An 18,047-nucleotide genomic window follows, 5' to 3' on the forward strand; every position below is an offset into this window, starting at 1 on the left:
CTATCTATCTATCTATCTATCTATCTATCTATCTATCTATCTATCTAATCTATCTACTCCCATTTAGAGTTTGCCTTTGAGCTCAGATGCACCAAAGTGACTTAACATCCATCCTGAAACAAAAGGAAAAGGCATAAATGGTACAAACATTTTTTCCTTCTTGAGTCATTTTTCTTACTGTTTTCTAACTAGTTTTTAAGGAAACTCAAGTTTTGAGGGACATTCAGAAATTGGAAGTTTTTGCTGTTTGATGTAGCCTGTGGAAGGTGAACGATGTAAGAATCTTATTAATTGCTAGAGGTTTTCTCTTCCACCATCATAGTCATGAATTTGACGTCCCAACAGATTGGTGACCATCCAAGCAGACTTGATCGAATTTTGTGGTACCCAGGTTATTGTTCTTTAATCATTTGTGTTTATCATAACTGATTGAATTGGTAGCAGAAAAAAGTATTGTTTGGGGTGTGGAGATAAGGAGAAAACCCTCATTGACACCAGTCCTCAGGCGTTTTAAACAATTTATTTGTTTAAGATGGAAAGAGAAATGATTGCTGATATTAGATGTATCTGTGTAACTAGGCTTGTAATTAGCATGTTCATGTACTTTTTTTAAATAAACTTTTAAAAAAATGAGCTTTAGTATGAATCAGGAAGTTGCCTAAAGGAAACCTTAATACTACTCAGTGTCTCCTGAAATTTATATAGATGGCCTGCTTCCTTGAGCAGATTAACTCTAGGATATTTCAAAGTTATAAAGAGGTTGTAGACTCATAGGCTTTGGAATATGTTGCCCTTTAGAAATAATGTTATGCATGGGTCTATAGCTTGCAAAACTTAACCTGTAGTGTCCCTGAATGGATTTGTTTGTGAAGACGTGAACTGGGTGACAGTTGACTTCCTTGAAAGATTCACCCAAGAGATTCTTTGTAAGGTAAGTTACCTCTTTAACCTGTGGATTGCTGTAAATTGTCCAGTTTGGATAGCTTTGCCAGATGCCTTTTCTGTTGTAAAGTGAGATAAGTTTTTACCTCTTTTTTTTTTTTCTACATGGACTGTTGCTATGGGAATCAGAATTATTTTTTTATCTACAGTTTTCTTTTATGTTTGCAGACATATTAATGAGGATAAGAGGAAAACAGAAGCCCAAAAGCAAATTTTTGATGTTGTCTATGAAGTGGATGGATGCCCAGTAAGTGTTCTTATTTAGTAACTACCTGTCTATTAACGTGTTTTACTTTTCAGTTGTAATTGAAGTCTGTCATTTCTGTATACAAACTATTATCAAGTATTTTAAATGATTCTTTTTATATGAGCAAACACCAAGTGATCTTGTATTTATATCTTAATTTCATGTAGGCTAATCTTTTGTCCTCTCACCGAAGTTTGGTGCAGAGAGTTGAAACCATATCTTTGGGTGAACATCCCTGTGACCGAGGAGAACAAGTAACTCTCTTTCTCTTCAATGATTGCTTGGAGGTATGTGACAGCATCATAGTAATGTTAGGGGCTGGGACTGCAGTGAATACTTGAGGTCAGGCTTTCAGTTGTGAAGTTAGAGGTGACTTTTTTATCTCAAGTCAAGTTAAATTGTCATATCTTAGGGATTATGAATGATTAATGTATTGACTCTAGGAAGAATATGTATTTAGAAGTAGATAAATGCCTTCCCTCAAGTGGAATACATTTTAAGAGACAGATTTTCCACAAGTAACTTAAGCAACATATTAGTTGCTTTCTTTAACTTAATTCATTGCAGATAAAGCTTATTTCAAGACAACAATAGAACAGGTCAGAAGTAGAGATACCATGGAATTCTCTGATATGTTCGTATTGTTGAGAAAGAAGACAAGGATTTGTGTTGGCAGCAGTATTTCATTGTTGTATGCTCTCTGCAGTCTCTTGATCCCTTGGTAAAAAGAACTTAAATTATAGGCCTCTCTTTATAGTGCCTGGTATAGGCTAAGGGAATGTCTTTCTACTCTCATCTTCTTTCCTTATAATTTCTTGCAATGCAAGCACAAATTCCTTTCCAATTATACCAGTTTAGATGTCCATCCTCTTCTCTTTTTTTTTAATCACCCATCCTGGCAATTTCCTTTTACCTTCTCTCATCTCATGGTCAGTTATTTCCTTATGTAAACATCAATATATTTATAGCATTATTACACTGTGATTATTCCAGTGACACAAATTCTCAGTTCACATGACTTTTGGAGAATATGTTTTACCCACATCTGTGACATGAGAATCATTGTGTTTAACGGTACAGTACTTATTTGATTAAATGGAATTGTTTTGGGTTTTAATTTTTTTTTTTTTTTTTGCTTTTTGGAGGGCAGAGGGTAGGGCAGTTGGGGTTAAGTGACTTGCCCAAGGTCACACGGCTAGTAAGTGTTAAGTGTCTAAGGTCGGATTTGAACTCAGGTCCTCCTGACTCCAGGGCCAGTGCTCTATTCACTATGCCACCTAGCCGCCCCTGGGTTTTAATTTTTTTAAGCTTATTGGTGGAAAAGAAATCTTAAGATTTTGCTTATTTATCTCAATTTCTTTTTTTTTCTTAAACAGATAGCAAGGAAACGGCACAAGGTTATTGGCACATTCAAGAGTCCTCATGGCCAAACCAGACCCCCAGCAGCCCTTAAACACATTCATCTAATGCCTCTTTCTCAGATTAAGAAGGTGCTAGATATAAAAGAGACTGAAGGTCTGTATTTGGCAATCTGCAGTGGTTAATTCATACAAATAGTTTGTATATGTAGATTAGAATCTTACAGTTATTTAAATGTTAGCAGCTAATAAATCCTATTAATAATCACTTGGCAGTTGAGGTTACAGAAATTGCTTATAAAACTGCTGTTTACTTGAGTTAAGTAATCATAGCACTCAGTAATATGGGAATATGTAGGAAATCTTTGTTTGAACAGCCAAAGAACTTTTAAACAATTACTTGTCAAACCAGTTCTTCCCATTCCATCATGACCCAAAATTTCCTGGTGATTTGATGTGCTCTACACCCTATATGTATATAGTAGCCCCATAAGTACCTCTTGTGCCCATTTTGACATCTGGGAGATGAGACATTTGTATTGAATTCTATGATCCTTGGCAGACATTTTGTGTATTCAAACTAACTGTGTTTCCTAAGAATATTCAGTGAGCTTTTGGGGAGATTTCAACCTCCTTGGGAAGGTGTCCGCAGCTTGCCCAGGCACTAAAGCTACAAGGAGGGGTGCAGATGCCCCATCACAAGGGTGAAGAGTGCTGCCTAGCAGGGAACTTTCATAGCCCTTCCCTAAAGCATAGGTATGCATTTATTATGTGTTTGGAGGCCGTCCCTTCATTGCCACAACATTCGGCATCATAGAACTTGTTTCCTAACTGATAGAAGCATACTGTAGTACTAGATGAAACTCACTACAAATTAGTTCCCAAGGAAAAGGCTGTGAACAACAATTAAAAATTACATTAATGTTTTCCTAAATGATAAGTGTTCCAAGTGAATGACCTCAATCTTTTATGGGTTCATAATGACTGTAAAGACATTGATGTTGAAATGTAAACTGCTTTTCACATCTCACAGAACGTTTTAGAACAGAAATATTAATATCTCAGCTTTTTTATTTCCTTGGATTTGATGCAGATAGTTTGTATTACTGAAGTAGCCCTAATATAGTTTTGTTGTAATAGAAAAGTTTGCTTATGCAAAACTTTTGAGATGGATGAAATTTAAATAAAAGTATAATTTTGCATTTTGGACAATGTATCATGTAAAATACTAAAAAACTTTAAGTCCATTTGGTTCTTCTGTTTCCACTTAGTATGTCAAAACTCTTGTTAATGGCAACAGGGGGAAAGATTAAGAGAATGGCTTTTGGAATTTCTAAATTAATATATATCCTGGTACTGAGCTTGCATACTCTTTATGTCCTTTCAAGAGTAACACTGAATATCATTGATGGTTTCTTTGGGGACTCTAGATTGCCATAATGCTTTTGCCCTACTTGTGAGGCCACCAACAGAACAGGCGAATGTACTGCTCAGTTTCCAGATGACATCAGAGGACCTTCCCAAAGACGCCTGGCTGAAGATGCTGTGCCGACATGTGGCCAACACCATTTGTAAAGCAGATGTTGTAAGTTCTTAAATTTGTATGTCAGTGAAAATGATGTCTTCGAATACATTTTTACATAGCCATGTGGGAGATGTGTTTCTGTGTTGTGATGGAAACTAGTATAAGTCATTTTCTCTTACTGGGAGAGTGGCTGAATCTGCAGAACCTTTTGGGATGGAAACTATTTTCTCTTCTAATTTCTGAGTCAGTAGGGACCTGTAGTAGAAAGGGTTTGAACTCCAGCTCTCTCTTCCCTGCCCATGAGTCCTTGGTGAAGTTGCAAAAAACACTCTGGATCTCATTTTCCTTATTTGTTAGATGAGAGAGTGGTACTAAAGTCATCTCCAGGGCCCTTTCTTCCTGGAAGTATCCTCTTTAGGCTTCCCATTCACTGTTTTCCCCACAGCCACCACATTGAATCTTTAAGTCTCTTTCTCCCAGGGCGTGCTTACATAGTACATAACTTCTCTGAGACTATTGGTGGAGAGAGAAAAACTAATAGAGAATTAGGAACAAATATTGAGACTCGGCAGAAACTGTATAAATTAAAGCTCTGAATAGGTAAGCAGTTTGGCAGAGCAGAACAGTGGTACACTTGGTAATGTTAAATAATTTTTGGGTCTTAAGCCCTTTCTGCTCCTTAGTGCCTCAGTGACCTTGACCATGCCTCACTTTCTCCATGGACTTCATTCTTCTCATCTCTAAAATTAGGGGGTTAAACTCAATAGTCTCTAGGTTCTCTTCTAATTCTAGGTCCTGAGCCTGGGATTATAACATGTGATCCTATATACATATATGAATGTATATGTATCTTTGTATAGGGATATAATCCTACATGATGTGGATGGAAGCATTTTGTAATCAGGGCTATTTATAGGTGGGTTGTTATTAATACATCTGATGATGACAAATGGAATAGATAGTTAGATATTTAATAGCACAGGTGGTTCTGTAAAGCACTAAACAGCGTGCCAAGATGGAGGATGACCAGTTCTGCACCACGTATTGCCTCTTAGACCTCCCTTCAGAACTATACATACATCCCGTCCATGATGTCAGACTAATGTAACAGATGACTACTTTCTTGATCTGAGACCAGAATTTTGAGCCTTTGTGTGTGGGTGACTTCTGCTGATGTGAATAGTGGCCCTTCCATATCTGCTTGTACTGTGCATTTCTCCTTTGGGTTATCTACAAAATCTTGAGTTATTTTCTCTTATGGATTTGAGTCCCTCCTGGTATTTTTTTTTTTAAGCAATTGGGGTTAAGTAACTTGTTCCAGGTTAAACGGCCAGGTGTTTCTGAGTGGGTGCTAAGTGTCTGAGCCTGGATTCGATCCCAGGTCATCCTGACACTGGGGCTGGTGCTCTTACTCACTGAGCCACCTGGCCGCCCGCTCCTGGCATTTTTTTTAAGAGATTGGGGATAACAGGGCATGATTTTTGTAGTCTTTATCAGTTATCTGTCATATTTTCTTTTGACTCTTCAACTTTTATTCTTCTCTTTAAAAATAAAAATCTCTTTTCCCACCTCTGAGTCTCTGTTGTAAAAAGTAAAAATTTCAGTAAAATCTAAGTGATTATGTGAACAGATGAGATCCTGACAGTATAGGCAACATTTCATGAAAGACTTACTTCCTTTTACCAAGAGACTCAAGGAACTGTATTTTCTCCTTTTTTTCTCTGGAAGCAAGGTTGGTCATCAGAATCCACTTGAAGTCAGCATTTTCATGCTTCCATTTGTGTTAGTCTTGGGGGCAGGGTTCTACTTCTGCGTGAGTTTCTGTAAATTTCTCTATGCTTCTCTGAATTCTTCATGATTTGTTACCTGCTGTGGCACAGTCATCTTTATTCATAATGTACAGTTGGTTTAGCCATGCTGCCCATGAATAAGAAGTGCTGCTACAAGTATTTTGGTGAATATGTGTCTTTTTTTCATCATTGGCTTTCTTGGGGGTATATTCCCAAGTGGTCAATGCCTAGGTCAAAAGGCACAGACAGTGACTTTTTTTGCATGATTTCAAATTCTATTTCGTTGTTAAACCATTATTGTCCCCCCACTTTTGGGGGGCCACCTGTGATTCAGTCACATTGCTATCAGTATTAAAGAATACTGGTGCAGTCTGGGATCATTGAAAACACTAAAAAATATCCAAGTTGTCATTCAGCTTCCTATTCAATTTTGGACTCATCTGTCCAAGAAATAAGCAGTGCTATACAAACTCATCACTTTTTCTCTTCCTTTCTGTGTCATTAGCCGAGCAATGTGGATTTTTAATCCTTTTTTCAGGGTTGCTAATTAGACTGATCTTTTTTTAATAATAGCTATAAGTTTCCCTGAGGAGTCTTTGAATAATATTCATGAACTTGATGCAGTTAATACAGATAAATACATTTGGCAGATTTCACCTAATGAGTACATTTGTCTTTGATTTTTTTTTTTTTTTGGAGGGGGAAGACACGGCAATTGGGGTTAAGTGACTTGCCCAAGGTCACGGGGCTAGTGAGTGTTAAGTGTCTGAGGCTGGATTTGAACTCAGGTCCTCCTGACTCCAGGGCCGGTGCTCTACTCACTGCCCCACCTCGCCGCCCCAAAACTTTTTTTTGCTTTTTGGAGTATCTTTGATTCTTTAGTTTGGGCTTTGTGGAGTTGAATGTTGGGCAGCACTTTAAGCTTGAATTTCTCAGTTCATGTGAAAAGGTAAATCTTTAGCTATAGCTATGTTTCTTTTTGTTTCTTCTGATGTCACTACTTTTAGTGCATTATCTAATGAAGTTCTTCTCTTTGTCATGTGTATCAGTTTTGTAAAATTTTTAACATTTGTATGGAGGATACCTTTTTAGAGTAAAGCCTTCAAAGGTCCATTTTGTTCTCTTGAATCAAATACTTCTTTACAATCACGAACACTAAGCATACTGAACCCCTGAATTCTATATTTTTCAGTCTGTTTTGTAATTAAAAAGATGCAGATAAACCCAAGTTTGGTAAGGAGGTCATGTTTTCATCAAGAAAACGCTATATGCATGCATAGATCCTGTTTCCCCTAGATTTTTATGTAGATAAGAGAACAGGTATCTGGGTTGATATTTGCTGATGCTTTTCAAGTCCACTGGCCGCCGATCTCTCTTTTTAGAAATCTGTCCTTGGGGACCTTTAGCATGGTTTAATCAAGCACAGGTTTTGTTTTATAAATGTATTTCATCAGGTTCAGATAGTCATCCTGAAGGAAGAGGGGAGAGCCCACTTCTCTATTGGTCTAAATAAATGTTCACAAAGTTTTCCTTAAGAGCCACCATTGTTCTGCACTTTAGGGCCAAGTCAAACATCGTAGTCTGAAATACCTAAAAATACTTTTATGGCCTTGTCTTCTGTTTTCCTAGTTGTGACCCTATTTTTTTCCATCTGATCCCCATATTACATGAACTATATTCCCTCCTCTACCACCTTAGTTTCTCTGCTCTAAATTTGCTCTCCAGGGGGCGGCTAGGTGGTGCAGTGAATAGAGCACCTCCCTGGAGTCAGGAGGGCCTGGGTTCAGATCCAGCCTCAGACACTTGACACTTACTAGCTGTGTGACTTCAGGCAAGTCACTTAACCTCAGTTGCCCTTCAAAAAGCAATAAATAAATTTGCTCTCCAGCCAATGAGTTCTCTTCTAAAATATCAAGTTGGGAAACTTCTCCCCCTTGGCTTGCTTGGTGGTTTAGTGCCTTTGACACTTAGAGAACCTTGGTGTGCTACCTGAACTTGCTTCCATCTTCTGTAGGTGGCTTTTAAAACACCTCGGTGGGGGAACTTCCTCTTCATGTATATTGGGTTTTTTAGGTAAATTTCCTTTTTTTTCCTCAGTGGAATTTTTCCTTTGTATTCTCGGAATTTCATACTTGAGAGTTGTTTTTCCTTCTTGGACTGTCTTCCCTATAGAATTTGCATCTGTGGGATACTACTTGTGCCTTCTCTGAATCCTTTGAAATCTGTTCTATCAGTCTCTGGGAGGCAGGTCAGCCTGTGCCCAGTTTTTTTTTCTTTTCTATCGCATTCTGAGATGGAGAGGTCTCTCTTTCTGTTAGTGAGAGTTAGATTGGGAATGGAATTTCTTCTTTTTGGTTTGCCCATCCCTCGTAGGAGGTGGTGTCACTAAGGCAAGGTTAGATCATGCCTTTGTGCCAGGCTTAGGAGTTGTTCCCCACATGTATCTATTTACCTTTTCTGTCTAGGTTAGAAATGAAGGCAGCTGTGTTGCTCGGTGAATGGAGCACTGGATCTGGGGTCAGGAAGACCCAAGGTCAAATTTGGCCTCAGACATTTACTAGCTCTGTGACCCTGGACAAGCACTTAGCCTTTATCTGCCTCAGTTTCCTCGGCTGTAAAATGGGGGTAATAATAGCATCTATCTCTCAGGGCAGTTGTCAGGGTCAAATGAGATAATCATTGTAAAGTGCCTAGCACATGACAGGGGCTTAAATGTTGTTTCTTCCCTTCCTCATTGTTCCCTAATATGCTCCGTCAATGTTTCTTTTTGGGCCTCCATTGAGTTTCACATATTCTCTTCCATCTGGTTCTTTGATTTCCATATATGAATATATTTTCCTAACATGTACTGCTAGTTACTCCTCCCTCTTTTTAAACCACTCTTGTGGTGGTGGTGTTTTTAGATAGGAAAGCCTTGCTCTGCTCATGGCTCTCCTACCAAATCTCAGCGATGCCTGTACAATCTAACTGGCCTCCTTGCATTAGGGTTTCCAGATTATCATCTTTGCTACTCATATTTCATATGTCTATAGGGATATAGGAGGCCATAGGTGGTTTTAAAAAAAAATTACTAAATCTTTTCTTGGATTTGTTTCCTCTGAACTTCTGAGTGTCTGCTCCCATTCTTCATTCTACACTGTAGGTCTTCCCTATGGGTTTGTTTTTTTTTTTAGCACAGTGCTCACACACGTAGTTTTCTCCACTCTTTTCCTTTTCAGTTTAAATCTGTTTTGATTAAATTTGCAAGAGAGAATTCTTTCTACTCCTAGTTAGGAGCTTCCCATTCCTGGAGAGGAGCCATGGTCCGTCCTCTCTTGAGACATCACCTTCTTAACCAGCTGTTCTCTTCCCAAGTTTGCCTTTCTGTACTGACTTAAGTTTTCCCTGGTCATAAGTATTGCCTTTCTGTACTGAGACTTAAGTTTTCCCTGGTCATAAGTAGTGAAGAGCCACTTGTCTCGGTGGAGTCGTCAGGTTCTTCGCCCCCAGACTTCATCATCTTTAGCAGTGTTTCTAGGTTGTTTATAGCAGAATCATTTCTGCCCGTATTAATCAAGGGAAGTGGGTAGGGCTCTTGTGCTTTGCTGTCTGCTCTCCTGTGCCAGCCGGCCGCCTCAGTGCTGCTTGGACGCGTAACCTGCGCCTGTTAGAGCTCTGGCGTTGTCTGTGGCCCAGAATGTTCACGTCCCCTTTGGTACTGCCAGAGCTTAGCAGCCTTGCGCTGAAGCGTTCCTGGGTGGCCTCAGTGCAGCAGCTCTGGTTGGTGCCCCTTGGGTCCTGCCAGGCTCCTGATGCCTCTTGAATAAAATGTGAATTTCTGACCTTGGCATGAAAGGCCCCGTCTCGTAGCCCGTGCTTGGCTATGGTAGACAACTTCCTGGCCCCGCTTGCTGTGTCTATGTTCATTTGGTCCCCTGTCTCTTATCTCCAGAAGGCCTGAAGCAGGGGCCACCTCTGCTCTGGCTTTTCCTGAACCTCCTATTTTGACTTCTCCTAGCACTTTACCTAGACTCTGCTTTATTTCAGTCAGGGAGCCCTGAGTTCAAATGCACCTCAGACACATCCTTGCTTTGTGATCTGGGGAAAGTCATTGAACGTCTGCTTGCTGTAATCCACTGGAGAAGGAAATGGAAAACCACAACTGTGTATTTTTTTTTTTTTGGAGGGCAATTCGGGCTAAGTGACTTGTCCAAGGTTACACAGCTAGTTTGTGTGTGTGTGTGTGTGTGTGTGTGTGTGTGTGTGTTAAGTGTCCAAGGCTGGATTTGAACTCAGGTCCTCCTGACTCCAGGGCCAGTGCACCACCTAGCCACTCCTATCAGTGTCTTTTCTAAGAAAGCCCCCTGGACAGGTTTTGGTCCACAGGGTCGCAAGCAGTTGGATGTGACTGAATGACAACAAGATAGAAAGCTCTGGGCTCAGTCTGCTCCCTGAAAAGCTCACGATTTTAAATGTTAATTAAAAAAAAATTCTAAAATTAAACACTAAAAAAAGAGAACAATTATATACAAAGCAGAACAGAATAAAGGACTCTGTGAAACTGCATTTCTATGAAATACAGCTTGTTTTTTAAGAAAGTATAATTTCTTGTGTTACTTTCAGTGCTTTCTTGTTTGTTTCCCTTTAAACTTGCTTTTGTCTTCTGAAATGCTCCTGTCCCTCCCTGCCCTTCCTGCCCCCCCCTCCCACTTCCTCCCCTCCCCAGGAGAAACCTCCATCTCTCCTCAGACTCCCACCTTCCTTCCCTGCCAGAAGCTCCCAGCCCCTCCAGGGCAAACTGCCTAAGAGGGGGTTTTGTGCTTCGAGGGAGAGTGAAGCCCAGCGGTCCTTAGGGTGCGGTGACCCAGTGCGTGGTTAGCCTTTGCTCTCAGTTCTGTGGATAAGACCACACATGGGCCCGGTGCGGAGCCATTGACAGGCCCACGGGGTAGAGGGGCTGAGCCGGCTGCCCTGTGGTGCCTCTGGAGACAGCTGTCATTCACCTGCCTGGCTGACAGGCCAGAGCCGGCCACATTCACCTCTGATTGTTCCAGCCTCTTGGGTTAAGCTTGGCCGAGTCTGACTTTTACATAGGAGTTGCTTAATTAGTATCCAATTGTGCGAAGCATTTTATAGTATGCTTGTTAGCCACGAGATGGCACCAAACATTTAACTTTGTGTCCTGGGTTACTTTTCCTATTCAATCCCTTCAGAAATTTTGTGTTTGTAAATTTAGATTTGGTGACCCCTGCTGGGTGCTTTATACATGCAGAATTCTACAGATGATAGAGAAGCCGCCCTTGTGCGCTTGGCACTGTCCGTATTAGTGGAGAATGTATTATTACCTGGTGTTTGCCAAAATCCTGTACTGGCTTTGCACGGGACGACTAGGCCCACAAAATGCTGGTTTTTTTGTTTAGCTTTTACAAGCTATGCATTTAATGTCTCACAGTAGAGAGAGTGAAACTGATTCATCCATCATACCACTGCCAATGTAACTCACCTTCCACCCATGACCTCGTGGCAATCCAAGAGTCTTCACTCGTTCCTCATTTTGTAACAAATGAAATAAAAACTTTTGGAAGCCAAGCCTTGCCTTCCCACTCCTTTCTATAATCTGCCTTTCCAAATTTTTTTTTCCCACTACTTGCTTCACACACACTGCTCCAGCCAAACTGGGCAACATTGGAAACGTGAAATCATGAAAATGATTTCCACATCCCTGCATTTGCACATATCACATGCCCACTGCCTAGGACAGACTTGGACATTTTTGTCTGTTGGAATCCTTCAGTCCAACTTTCTGAAGCCTTCACTGATTTTAATAGAAGTGGTCCCTCCTCAGAACTGCCACTCTTCCCCACCCCAGTGGATTTCATAGCTTAATTTACATTATTATTGTGACACATTTTATTTCTTCCTACTAGATTTGAAATTCCTACAGAACATTTTTGTATCTTCAGCATCCAGCTCAGTATCTTTCTCATTATAGGCATTTGATAAATACTTTTTAATGGAATTAAGTCTAGCATTCTATTTGCTCTCTTTAAATAGGCCTTGCAACTGTTTATCTATTTATTGTGAACTCTGCTTTTCAATAATGTTCCATTGATGTTTTTTAGAAGGAAAAAAAAAAACCCTTGTCATTTACCAGTACCCCCTCCAATAGAGAACCCTTCCTTGTTCAGATTTAATTAAGTCTTGTAGTCACAATTGGTCATTGCATTAATGTCTTTTAGTGGTGTTTTCTGTAACATTATGTGTTTGTGTATGTTGTACCCTTGATTCTATTCACTCTATCAGTTCATACAAATTATTCTGCATTTCATTATATTTGTCATTTTTTAGGATTTAATCATCTGTTCGATTTCTAGTTTCATTGGTATCTTGAGGATAGTTTGACCATTTTCCAAAGAATTCCAAATTGATTTTCAGAATGGATGGACTAATTTCCAATTAAATCTTTTTTTCCCAATCTAGTTAAATAAATTTCAGAATAGAAATTGTTAAGCTTGTTGAGTTTATTTTTCAGCTACTTGTTATTTTGGACGTAAGTGTAATTTAAAAGAATTTTGGTGGGCTTGAAAAATTATTAACAAGTACTATTTTTCAACAGGAAAACCTTATTTATACTGCAGATCCAGAATCTTTTGAAGTAAATACAAAAGATATGGATAGTACATTGAGTAGGGCATCCAGAGCAATTAAAAAGACTTCTAAAAGGGTAAGAATTCAGTAAAACTAACCTTACACTTCTAAAATGTGTCCTCCACTATCTTTTCCCCCGAATACAATGCTAGAATAGCACCACTTTTTCCAATATGTGTTTTATGTAACCCAGCTATTTTACCATAGCCTGAGAAATGACCTGTGGAAAGAGTGTTTTGATTGAGTCAGTTCTAGTAAATGCAGTATAACAGTAATTTTACATTATGTTATTTTCTGGGCCCTTGCCTTCCTTGGTGGTCATTCTCTTCAATGAAAATACTAATTTGGTTTTTTTGTTGGTCTGGAAATGAAGTTCTGAGCTGCCATAGAGCTCTTTAAAATGATTTTGTTCTGCTCATCTGTAAAAATCACCATTCCATCCCAGTCCCCTTTCCCTTCCTCGCTTTTCTTTCCCCACCCCGTAACATTCCATCAGGTATATTAAAATAAAGAACCTGTGTTCTAATTATGCTTTTCTCTTATTCATGGTGAAGGTGAGGACTAGGCCTAGACATTTATTTAGCCTCTTTTCTTGAGTTCCTCTCTTTTAGAACTGGGCTGACGATTGCCTTGTGCACTCCCTCTAGATAAGAGGCCCAAAGAGCTGCTTCATGTGAAAGTGCTTTGAGAAGAATCTCATATTACTGACCTGGGGCTACCAGCCCCTCTGTGAGAATACTTAAAATGTGCCTTCTGTTCCTTGCGCTTTGCCTAATGTTGGATGTTTATCAGTGCTTTAGATTTGTCAAGTGACAGCCGTTCTGTTTATAACTAGGTTACCAGGGCATTCTCCTTCACCAAGACTCCGAAGAGAGCTTTTCGAAGGACTTTGATAGCTACTCAGAGCAGCGTGGAGGGGAGGAGCCCTTGCTCCAGCAGTGATACTTATATAGGCAGCCGCCTGACCAGCACATCCTCCTTAGCCGTAAGTCTTGACACACGACCTGACAAGAGTTGGTGGGGGCACAGAGTTTATGTTTTATCTTTGTGATGAAGATCAAGATGAATTTGCCAGTTACTGTTTTCTTCCAGCCCTTACAAATCTCAGCAGCATTCTGTTGGTGCAGCCATCAGAGTTGTGGGCGAATCCTTCGTGGATCAACTGGAAGGGAACATGTGGGGAACCGTTACTGGCTTGTTGTGCCTTCTGGGGGTGGGGAGGGGTTCAGGTGTAATTCCATCTCTCTCACAGACAAGATATACTTCAGGACAGAGTGCACGTGCTCAGAGATGAATAGATGCCTTTTCTCTTCCTAAGCCAAGGAAGGTGCTGAAGGTGTTAGTTATTTTGTCTTGTAAATCCTATGATTATTGGAAACTGAATTCCAAAATAGGATTGAAGTTCCAGATGGGATGTAGATTCCCAAACACATCTGGCTAATATAAAATTATGTGACATTTATTACTAATATGGAACAGCTAAAAGACCAACACTTGAAGTGTGTGGGGAATAGCTATGTTCTTGGTGAGCCTTTGTATCAGCCAGCTCTTTGGTTTATGTCGGATTTAAGTCTTCATTGTGACACTTTTAAGTTAAATGAGTTTTGAAACAAACAACTGAGACCTAGAAAGAAGCCAAGAAGTTGTAGTTGGTTTACTAATTTGAAGTATATGTAAAACATATCAATATCTATGATCTCTAAAATGGACTGTTGCTTTGCTTTGTTAACAAGATAATGTAGTGTAGTAACTAGATTACAGTTTTGTTATCTTATGTACATAAAAAGCAACTATAGCAACACATGTTTTGAATTGTAGGGAAATTGAATTTTACCAGAAAATTGTATTTAAAAAAATAATGCTTACAGGTATTGTTTTAACTGTGTAAAGCATTTTAATATAATTAAAAAAAAATTTCCTATACATTCATGAAAAGAGAATTTTAAAAATTGCTCTCCTTCATTACTTGCTTTTTACTAACAACTTTCCTCCTCATCTGTTTTATAGGTGACCCTCTCCATTCCCAAACACATTGTAATTGAATCTGTTAAACCTGTCCATGTTCATGCCTCAGATTCTACTGATGGGTGCTCTTAAAGCCTTTTACTTCAACCTTGCTTCATTCTAATTGCTGTAGTAACATATCACTCATAGCAGAGGGAAGTGTTCTCTTCAAACTGAAAAAAAAAACTATTTACCCTAAAGCCTCTCTAAGGCACTCATAACATTTGTGAAAACTCAGGGCAAAACTTATAGAAGCAAATACTAAAATCCTTCAAGCTAGCTATATTGGGGAGTGCTCAGTTTGGAGTTTATGCTTCTTAGGAAATAGGATGCTAATTTTTCTTCTCTTGAATTACCAATTATTGGGAAGTGAGGTTTTGCATGATTTCTTGGTTCATATTTTCTTGGACAGTTTCTTGTGCCTTTGGTCATTATTCACATAGCTCCGTGAACACCACTGGTCATTAATGACTCACAAAGAATTTAAGTAGAGGGAAGTTTCAGTATGTTTTGAGATTTCATGGTACTAAAGAAAACTGGAAGTTTAAAAAAGACTATTAAGGATTGTCAAGACTAGATTTTCATGTAAAATCTGTTTCACAGCCATATTTGTGGCATTTAAGAAGGCTTACCTAAAGGAAACTTAAGCTCTACTGGTTAGATATTTGAATATTAACTTTATTATTGATTAGTACTCAATTTAGCACTCAAACTAATCATTTCATTTTGATACTTTTTTTCAGTATCAAATAAAAAAAAAATAAAAATACAAAAATACAAGAGTATTGAATTAAAGCTTAATTATAAATATTACTGAGCCATTTAACTTGATGTGTTTTCTTTGTTGTTTAAAGTGGTAGCTTTATACATTTTTATTAAGATAAACACCTACATTTTTTTGGAGGGGGAAGGCAAGGTAATTGGGGTTAAGTGACTTGCCCAAGGTCACACAGCTGGTAAGTGTCAAGTGTCTGAGGTAGAGATTTGAACTCAGGTTCTTCTGACTCCAGGGCAGTGCTCAATTTACTGTGCCACCTAGCTGCCCTACTTAATACCTACTTTTGAACTTCTTTCATAGTCATGCTGGCATAGCTGTCAGATTTGACCATAACCTAATTGTGATCTTTGAAGCAGGAAGTTTGGCGGCTTACCTATTTGACAAAACCTGTTACTGGGGGAATTTGTTATTTAAGCTCCATTCTCCTATCCACTGCCCTTCCTCTATTTCCCTCTTTATACCTACCCTCCTAACCGCACTGCCTATCCAGATCTCCATGATTTTTTAAATGGATTGTTTAGGAACTTGTAAAGAGACTGAATATATACACATTAGTTACTTTACAAAAATGTCTTACATTCTTTAACTTACTTAAAAAATACCAGTGAATCTACCGCTGTAGTGAATCTATTGTCTTTCTACTGTAAAAACTCATTTCCAAAGTATAACTAATTGTCTACAGAGAATGCTGCACCATTAATTTCAACTATTAAAAAAGTTGTAGACAATGCTAGTATGTCATATAATCCAGTGTCTGCTCAAAAGAGGGCTCCTTTCAGATAAACTGCAAGCACATATTTCTTGGCCTGTTCTAATTTTCTTAATAAGGTAATTTAAGTCAGTTTTCCTCAGAGTTTGTCATTCTTTTTCCTCATTTTGAATTGTCTATGCTATGGTGAAGAATTTCTAAGCCTTTATGGATAAGGTTCTCTCTTAAATACTGTAGTAATACTGCTGATGAGGTGGGAGAGTTGAGCACCTCTCAGAAAATCTATGAATATATTTTCAACCTTCTTCTTTTGGCTTTGCAGGGTATTCAATCTCCTTCCCTTGTTAGCCTTCCAGCCTTCTTTGAGAAGAGGAGTCATACTTTAAGCCGATCTACAACTCATTTGATATGAAGTTTTTCCTCTTATATGATGTCTTAATCCAGTGACTGACAAGCAGCTTTTTCTTCAGACAAGAAACTGACTTAAATAGTACTGTCATTAGCACTTGATGAAACCTGGGAGGAAGTTAGGTAACACTAAATTAACCATTTGAATTTTTTAAAGGAATTAGTTTCTCAATTATAAATACAAACTTAAGTGAAGAATTTGATATTGGTTTAGATGTAATTTATTTGTTTAAGCTCCTCTTTCCATGCCAATATCTTAAGTTATTTCTAACGTCAGTAATTTTGATCCTTCTATACAATAAACGATTTTATTGTTGGATGCAAAAAGATTCTGATGTAAACTTTTGTATAGTCCTTATTAACGATCTTATGAAACACATCTTTGTATTTAAATGCTATGTTCAGTGCAGAGATCAAGTAACCTTGTCAAGATTCTCACTGAATGAATGACTTCCTTGGCAGCTGACTTAGCAGACATGTTTGCTTCACGGCGCTTCTTCAAGTACAGTAATTTCCATGTTGTATAGCTTATTATTATTGTGTTTCCAAATCTGGTACATGAGGAAAAAAATGATATGCTCCCATATGAAAATGTGTAACAGAAATGATCAAAATCCTTTTATAGATTATTAGTGACCTAGTTTTGAAAATATTGTATGTTTTGCACAGAAATAATAGGTCAGTGGGTACATGTAGTTAGTTCAGAGTCCAAATGTTTTATCATACATTAGCAACTGAGATACTTTTAAAATTTAGTTTTATAGTTTGCAAAAGTTCACTTTGAAGTACAAGACTATGAAAAAATTATGCTGATAGTGTATAGCATTTCATCAAAATTATTTTGAAAGTTGGCATTGCTTGCTTATCTGCTTTTAAATTGCATGTATATGTTTGGACATTTCATTGTGAAATTCGGATTGTGGTTCTGAATCAATTGTAAAATTCATTTATTTACTGTAAAAAAAAAAGCTCCATTCCAAATTGTCTAATTTTTACAGAATATAGTCTTGTTTTTTTTGTCATAGTGAACATTTTGAAATAATCACGTTTTTCTTATGGGTATTTGTCTGCCTTTCTTATCTGTTTAGGGACTAGTCTAAACACATTGATGCCATTTAGTAATTCTCAGCTTTTTGTTTTAAGAAATTAATTGACTGCATACAGTTGTATATTGTATATGTAACCAGAGTGCTGCTTTTGAGGATATTAAATGGCCCTTTTTTGATGTGTTTTTAAAACTAAGAACTGTGTAAATAAAGATGTAAAAACCTCCAGTGTTTCCTGTTGTGACTTTAAAAAAAAAAAAAGAAAATCCAGAAAACCAACCAAAAAACGACAAACTTCAGAGTCTTTTGCTCTTTCAAAATGAATCTGCTACAGGTGGTTACTTATCTCAGTCATTTTTGTACCCCAAACAATTAAATTAAAGGAGTAAGTTAATTTTATAAATTATTTTACAAAAATAACTAAAAAGTACAAATCAAAGGAAGGTCATAGGCAGTACCATTATTTATGTATTTGACTTTCTAGACCACATTGCAGCTATAATCATATATGACTGTCATGTAAATGGTTTCCTTAGAGTGATCTCTTTTTGTAGAAGAGTCATGTTCAATATAAGGTGATGGCAGAAACCTCTCTGCACTGAAGTTTGTGGCC

The 18,047-nt window shown here is 38.2% G+C and overlaps 1 protein-coding gene across 4 annotated transcripts in view; it reads left to right on the forward strand.

Moving 5' to 3' along the window:
• Window positions 1–17,658, forward strand: part of ECT2 (epithelial cell transforming 2) — a 63,008-nt gene extending 45,350 nt beyond the window's left edge. For all 4 annotated transcript variants that reach the window (XM_069083596.1, XM_069083599.1, XM_069083597.1 and 1 more), the window contains 7 exons: window positions 1,111–1,189; window positions 1,357–1,476; window positions 2,566–2,704; window positions 3,978–4,132; window positions 12,458–12,565; window positions 13,325–13,474; window positions 16,303–17,658. In XM_069083596.1, the coding sequence (XP_068939697.1) occupies window positions 1,111–1,189; window positions 1,357–1,476; window positions 2,566–2,704; window positions 3,978–4,132; window positions 12,458–12,565; window positions 13,325–13,474; window positions 16,303–16,392 (841 nt within the window). In that variant the 3' untranslated portion in view covers window positions 16,393–17,658. The remainder of the gene's footprint in view (window positions 1–1,110; window positions 1,190–1,356; window positions 1,477–2,565; window positions 2,705–3,977; window positions 4,133–12,457; window positions 12,566–13,324; window positions 13,475–16,302) is intronic.
• Window positions 17,659–18,047: the final 389 nt, after the last annotated feature.

The sequence above is a fragment of the Petaurus breviceps genome, unplaced genomic scaffold, assembly GCF_028583685.1.
Source record: "Petaurus breviceps papuanus isolate PSGF00001 unplaced genomic scaffold, PetGlider_PUasm1.0 173, whole genome shotgun sequence".
NCBI classification, from domain to species: Eukaryota; Metazoa; Chordata; class Mammalia; order Diprotodontia; family Petauridae; genus Petaurus; species Petaurus breviceps.